The 7,264-nt window shown below is 42.3% G+C and overlaps 2 protein-coding genes across 3 annotated transcripts in view; both read right to left on the bottom strand.

Moving 5' to 3' along the window:
* Positions 1 to 1,608: 1,608 nt before the first annotated feature.
* PLA1A (phospholipase A1 member A) overlaps positions 1,609 to 7,264 on the bottom strand; it is a 41,751-nt gene continuing 36,095 nt past the window's right edge. The window contains exons 10-11 of one of the 2 annotated variants that reach the window (XM_006090911.3): positions 2,603 to 2,767; positions 1,609 to 2,001 (exon numbers count right to left, since the gene is read on the bottom strand). In XM_006090911.3, coding sequence (XP_006090973.1) covers positions 1,917 to 2,001; positions 2,603 to 2,767 — 250 coding nt within the window. In that variant the 3' untranslated portion in view covers positions 1,609 to 1,916. Of the gene's footprint in view, positions 2,002 to 2,602; positions 2,768 to 7,264 lie in introns of those variants that run through there. The other variant, XM_006090913.3, reaches the window with a different exon arrangement.
* Positions 3,612 to 7,264, bottom strand: part of LOC102441524 (endoplasmic reticulum export factor CTAGE5-like) — a 4,585-nt gene continuing 932 nt past the window's right edge. Inside the window, 3 exon segments of the mRNA XM_023755800.1 lie at positions 3,612 to 5,754; positions 5,756 to 5,794; positions 5,796 to 6,010. Coding sequence (XP_023611568.1) covers positions 3,612 to 5,754; positions 5,756 to 5,794; positions 5,796 to 6,010 — 2,397 coding nt within the window.

Raw genomic sequence — 7,264 nt, 5'->3', positions numbered from 1 at the left:
CCTGGACAAAGCTCTCTCCTGGTGACCTAGGTGACTTGACTCAAATGGAGCAATGATAGCCTGTTGCTTATATCAACTGCTCTGCTTTTACTTTGGAGAGTGAATCAGAAAATCAGCAGTTTCCTTTCAAAGCACATTTATGTAGATTTTTATATAAAAAAGCCTTGAACAGATATTTGCACACTGATATAAATAGCAACATTATTTACAATAGCTAAAAGGTAGAAGCAACTCATATGCCCAATGATGGATGAATCAATAAACTAAATGTGGTATATGCATACATAGCATATTAGTCACCGTTAAAAAGGAAGGAAATTCTGACACGTGCTACAACAAGGATAAACATTGAAAACATTATGCTAAATGAAAAAGCCAATCATAAAGGGACAGATATTGTATGAAGTACCTAGAATAGTAGAACGCATCTACAATAATAAAAGTGTAATATGCTAATTAGACCAGACATCCCAATGACTTTCCGGAAGTCAGGGTTGTGAGGGCCGAGGCAAGCCACAGTAGCTGCAAGGGCTGAGCCATTTGCACAGATTTCGTGCACTGGGCCTCTAGTAGAGACAGAAAGTAGGATATTGGTTATTATGGGCTGGGTGGAGGCAAGTGGAGAGTTATTTAATGGGTAGAGTTTCAGTTTGGAATGATGAAAAGTTCTGGAGATGGATCATGGTGAGGGTTACACAACAATGCGAATATGCTTAAAACCACTGAATTGTTGTTCACTTAAAAGTGATTAAAATGGTTTTTTAAATAATTAATTTAAAGGAAACCGTTAAGCTTAGAAGAATCCAGGTCATACCTGGCTATGGAGAAAGTGGTGAAGGTGTGAGCCATACCTCTCTGTTCCCCACTCCCACCCATCCATTCTCTACTCTTCTCTGCCCTGCTTTTCCTCCTGAGCCACATCACTGTGCCTCTTGCCTTCTAGCTTCTAGTTGTAGTCACTCAATGGGGAGCCCTAGCAGAGGAATGAGGGAGGAAAGAAGAGTGAGGTTGGAGACTCTGTTTCCCTGGCTCCCTCCCTGCAATATTGCTGCCTGATGACTGTGTCCCTTGACTGAAGGTCCCCAAGCCCATGCTGGCTCCAGGTTGTGGTGCTCCTTCCACTTGCCTCCTTATACCTAGAGAGAGTAGCGGCTCCCACTGCCACTAGCCCCGCAGCTGCACTATCCTGCGTGGTTTCCCCACTTCCCACGAACACCTTTGTAAATAGTCCTTTTATTAAATTACCCAATTTGAATGCACCATCTGCTTCTTGCTAGACTGTGGCTGATACAAGACTATTTATAAAGATCAAAGTTTAAGAAACACTGACACAAAGAAAATCTACCTGTATTTCCCCAAAGATCTCTCTGATCCCCCAAACTTTCCAGATATCCAGAAAAGGCGATGGTAAGGAGAGTGAAAGGCAGCATCTTCGGCCCCACCCTTCATCCCCTCTCTTGTTCCAAGCTCCTCTTTCCAATTGCTATTTTAACGCAGAGAACTCAATATCTACTGTTTTTCCAATCCCACAGACTATAAATCACATTATTTTTGGTAACAGAATTCCATTTCAATAAAACAATAAATAATTCAGATATTCCATGGAGTTTTATTTTTTATAAAAGCATTTTTCCTGTATATGTTTCTACTGTACAGAGCACAAGGACATGGGGTAATTGCTCTTAAGTATGAGTAAGAAAGCTGAAATGATATCTATATAAGGCTCTTCAAATTGGCATGCAAATAAAGATAGCTCTATAAACTGAGCCATCTTTCCCCTCTAAGGTAGTAAATTATGGGGGAAATAACCAAGAGTCTTCCTTCATTCTTAGTAGTAGTGGCCTAGAATAAGTTGAAACCCCTCCTTCCCTGCCCCCGTCCCTACAATCCAGGGATATGTCCTGCCCAGGCTTTTACTATACACACATAATTTTAAGGTCACGAGAAACAGTCACACTTGCTTGTAAGTTCACTGGCTCAGGTAAGCAGACCGTCATTTTACTGCAAGAGAAGGGCAACAAGAAGGTATATGTTCAGGGCAGGTTCCTTTTGGTCAGGAGAGAGGACTAAGAGCTCTGTGTTTTAATGATGTCAGGTGAAAGAGGTCTACAATTGTCTACTATAGGAGCCTCCTGTCCTCCAAAGGACCGGGATGGTAGGACTAACACTATAAAGGCTAGAGGCAGGGTAAAGGGAACGGGGAGTCTCAATCCACACCCATGAATGTGACCAGTGGACACTAAGGAGGAGGAAAAATGCAATTAGAAATCTTTATTCTAATAAAATCTTATATAGAAATCAAATAAGATAGAGATAGATAGATAGATAGATAGATAGATAGATAGATAGATAGATCGATCAGGTAAAATGGGGTTTCTTATTTTGAAGTGGGAATGAGGATTTAGAGTTCACCCTCTTTGGCTTCCTAACATTCCCAACCCAAGATAGCCCTGCAAGTGTGCCAGGAAAGCCTTGGGTTATTGTCATCTATGCATCAAAGAAGCAAATCACTTATGATGAGATCGAACCTCAACAAGCATCATATCGAAGGTCAGGATTGGTCGTTATGGGTGTGCCTGGGGTAGGTGCATACTCGGCTTACTTGTCATTGACAGGCAAAGGAGCAGTGCAGAACTTCCCAACAATGGTAGTCCGGTCCTTTTTCCAAAACTGGCGAGAAGCCTGTAACTTGAGATTCACTTGGTGTATCTGGCACTGAGGAGTGGGGTGAGCTAGGACTCCTCTCCCCTGAAGTTTCTGTTTCGGTCTACAAGGAAAAGGGAGAGTAATTATGTAGCACTTTTGACCTTGCTGCCCTTGGTCCTTATGAGGTTCTGCTGGTAGCACTGGTTAGCTGTGATGTACAAGAGTCAGCTCCGTGAAGGTGGGGACCATGGTCCTTTGTATCACCCCAACAAATCCTTCTGCCCATACCCACAGTTTTGAACATGTCTCAAAAAAATATTTGTTCTGTGTGTGTTTTTTTAAGTAAACAAGTGGACACAGCAGCAAAATAGTAGCCCTTGGATTTTCACATCTGAAAAATGTCCCTTGTTCTTAGGTTCCTAGTTGGAAAAGATCTACACTTTCAGATTTACCAGTCTTGCATTAAAGCCCACTTTTAGGGCATTCAGGTCAAAGGATTTTGTGTGAGGACTACTCCACTCTTTCTTTCTTTAATGAAAAAAAACCTAGCTGATTCTATTATTATAGTCTATGCCAAGCAAATATTTAAATCAATTAAAATTTACTTAATTAAGCATAAAGTTATTTTCACATTTGTCTATAACAATAGGAAATACAGTTCTTGGCATAAAGACATAGCCTTTGAAATTTAAAACATCCCCAACTACAAGATCACATATAGGAAACTCCCATTGTTGTTTATGTGATAGTGGATTTGTTAATCAAATTAAAATAATTACATTGTGTAGAATAAAATAAAATAGAAATAATTGATTAGATTCATATTTAAATAATCTTTATTTATAAAATACTATCCTGAGAATGTATCCATTAAGCTCCAATTTGAGCATAAGTATAATCACTTAAGTAACAGCTGTACTTAAACTGAAAATGGAAGAAGTCAAAATTACTTTTGGAGACCAAAACTATTGTCGAGGCTCTTGTGTTTCTGGTTGTTCATTCAGTAGTAGGCTCACTTGAAGGCAGAATCGACACTGATGGGTACTTACTTCTTCTTTCAGGATGTGGTGGTAAAATCCAGCTCTTGGGAGAAGATAATGAGGAAAAGCTCTTGGTGAATAGACATTCCTCATTGCCAACGGAGGAGGTGGTGGACCAGAAAAGTCCCTTGGAGGAAAATAATCACAGGAAGCTCCATACATGCTTCCTGGAAGTAGAGGAAAAGGAGGACCTCGTCTCATGTAGGGGCCCCTTGCATCCATTGGAAACAATGAACCTCTGATTGGAGGATCAACGCCAGGGCCAGTTACTTTACTTTTGGTGGGGAGAGATGCATCAGGCATATTTAAATTACCAAGATGATCTTTGCTATCATTTCCACTGGATTCCATTTTGGAAGACATTGACCCATCTGGCATATTAAAACTTCTGTGTTCTGCTGGTCCAGATGGCCTACCAATATTGGCATAAAATCTGTCTTGCCTATGTAGCGGAAGAGCTGGATCAGGATAAGGTTGGCCTGATGGAGGAATTATCATCCTATGATCCTGTTCCCATGGAGGTGAAAGGGACCCAGTGTCAGAAGGTTCCCTGTGAGGATGAGTTAACTTATCAGAGCTTGATTCTCCTCTTTCATTAGTAATCTGATGGTCATGAGGATTCCCTGGGCCTCTTAAGTCTCTCCTCCTGCCCCCTGGAAGCAAAGGTGAGAGTCTGAGTGGGCCCTCCAACAAAGTTGGAAGAGAGAGAAAAGCTCTTGTTTCAGATGACGGTTGACCCAATGGTGACAGACCATATGGGGAATGCTCTCTGAAAAATGCTGTATTTGGAGCATCAAGTGCATACAGATCTTTTTCTAAAAGTTCAAATTTAAGCTCTGTTTCATTTAATTTCTGTCTGAGGTAAAAATTTTCTTTCTTTAAATCACTGAGATTTCTTTCAGCAGTCCAAGCTGCCAACCAATTATCATGGGCTTTTTTTTCATGGGAAATAATCTGCCCTTGATAAGAATGAATAGTTTTCTCTAATTCTTCTTCAAGATCTTTGGCTCGCTTTCTATAGGTCTCTAGATCTTCGGTTGCATGGGTGATCTTTTCATCTCCTTTAGAACGTTTTTTCTCTTTCTCTAGCCGGTAATTTTCTTCTACCGTTAACTTCCTGTTAAGTATCTTTTCATTTTCTTGATACATTTCAGTCATTACTTTAAGTTTGTGCTGAAGCTTTTGATTCTCATTTTCAAGATGTTCATTTTCTGACTGCAAAGATGTGTGTTCAGCCTGGAGATTTTTAATACACTCTATAAGCTCTCCCTTTGTTTTATCTACTTCAGTTAATTGGGTGTTTATTTGGTTTCTTTCGCCTTCTAGGGTTTTCAAATAAGCCTTTAACTTAGCAGTATGAATCAGCTTCTTCAAATCTCCTTTTGGTTGATTACCTGAGAGCACGCTATTTTCTGAATCACTCATTTCCAATTCCAAGTTCTCATCCCTGACGTCTTCTCCAAGCACTGCAGTCCAGTCTCGCATCTTTAGCAAGTATTCAGTCAGAGATTTGATCTGGTTTTCTTTGTCACATAAAACTTGTTTTGCATATACTTTGGAGTCTTCAAATGTTATTTTCTGTTCATTAAGTTCACTTACTTGTTCTTCCCATTCTTCAGCTTCTTGTAGAAGCTGTTTCTGGCTTTCCTGAAGTTGGGAACTTTCACTCAAAGTATCTTTTATGGCTATTTTAAGTAGCTCTTCATTCATTTGAAATATTTTGAAGGTGGTTTTGGCTTCAGCTACTTGTGATTTGAGTAATTTTGATTCATCTTCTAAGGACTGTATCCTTTTGGAAATATCCACCACCAATCCATCTTGTTCGGATTCCTCTTCCTTTAACTCTTTTTCTAGGAAGAGTATTTTATCCCCAAATTCGGATTTGAAACTGTTCAGCTTTCCACAGATTGCCTCCAAACTTTGAGATTCTGTCGACTCCTCCTCGAAGCTGGAATCCTGTAATGACTCGAAGCCTTCACCCTCTTTTTCTCCGAGGCTGCATTTTTCAAGTGGTTCACAGTTTTCTTCCATTCGTGTAGAAAGTTCCACGGCACGCTTTTCCTCCTTCCACATAAAGCCGGCTTCTAATCCAACAAAAACTCACCCACGAACACAGCAAAAAGAAAAAATCCGACCATGGCTGCACAAATCAGCAATTCCCATAGAAAACCATAGGGGTGAGGGCTTTTCCCCTCATATCTTTGGGCAATGCTGCCGAGCCCTGCCTGGCGTTGCCAGGACCAGCCCCAGGGGCGCGGAGGGGCGGTCCGGGCTCCTTCCTGGCGCCAAGGCTGCGGTGGGCTGCAGCCGGAACCAGGGCCTCGCTGAGCCACAATCAACAGCAGAGAATGCAGAGCTTCCGCACGTCACCCGAACCGGACCACTGCGGAGCTAACCGCAGGGGGGGCCTGGGCAGAACCGCTCCCACAGGCCTCCTGGGCTCCTCCGTGGCGCCACGCTGCCCGCTGAGAACCCTCGGCTGCTACTTAGGCTTTGCGCCCCGATGATCCGAAGGCCCAAGCCCATCCTGCAAGAGCCCGCGCCTTGCCCTCCCCTCGCCACCCCACCCCTCGTTTTGGTTTGGGCCAGGCCCAGGGTGGGAGGCGGGGCAAGGGACGCAGTGAAGTTCCCTTCCTTCTTGGGGAGATTCCTAGACGCGTCCTGGGAGCTCGCTCTTTTTTTTTTTTTTTTTTTTTTTTTTTCTTTTTTTTATTAAATTTTTATTGTTCAGATTACATTTGTTCCTCTTCCCCCCCCCCATAACTCCCCTCCTTCCAGTTCCCGCCCCACCCTCCGCCCTCACTCCCCACCCACTGTCCTCATCCATAGGTGCACGATTTTTGTCCAGTCTCTTCCCGAATCTCCCATTTCCCTTTCCCCCCCAAGAATAGGGCAGTCCATTCCCTTTCTATGTCCCTGATTCATTATAATCACCAGTTCATTCTGTACATCAGATTATTTATTCACTTGATTCTTAGATTCACTTGTTGATAGATGCATGTTTGTTGTTCACAATTTGTATCTTTACCTTTTTCTTCTTCCTCTTCTTAAAGGATACCTTTCAGTATTTCGTATAATAGGATACCATTCAGCATTTCGTATAATACTGGGTTAGTGGTGATGAACTCCTTTAGCTTTTCCTTATCTGTGAAGCTCTTTATCTGACCTTCACTTCTGAATGATAGCTTTGCTGGAAAAAGTAATCTTGGTTGGAGGTTCTTGGATTCATCACTTTGGATATTTCTTGCCATTCCCTTCTGGCCTGCAAAGTTCTGTTGAAAAATCAGCTGACAGTCGTATGGGTATTCCCTTGTAGGAATTGAGTCTCCTTCCCTGCTGCTTTTAAGATTCTCTCTTTGTCTTTTGTTCTGGGATTTTAAAGATGAGGGGCTTGGGGGGGGCCCCCTTTGGATCCCTTTTGTTTGGGGGTTCTCGGCGGCTCTCTGGGACCTGGAAAACCCTTTTTTTTTTCCCGGGGGGGGGAAGGTTTTCTGGCACTTATTTTTTTCAAAAAAGGGTTTTAAAATTCTTGGGGGGCTCTCCACTCTCCTGGGACCCCCATTAATTCTGGAAATAAG

The sequence above is a fragment of the Myotis lucifugus genome, unplaced genomic scaffold (assembly GCF_000147115.1).
Source record: "Myotis lucifugus unplaced genomic scaffold, Myoluc2.0 scaffold_84, whole genome shotgun sequence".
NCBI lineage: Eukaryota > Metazoa > Chordata > Mammalia > Chiroptera > Vespertilionidae > Myotis > Myotis lucifugus.
The sequence above is the reverse complement of the archived record's forward strand: the minus strand, read 5'-3'. Positions and strand labels throughout refer to the sequence as shown.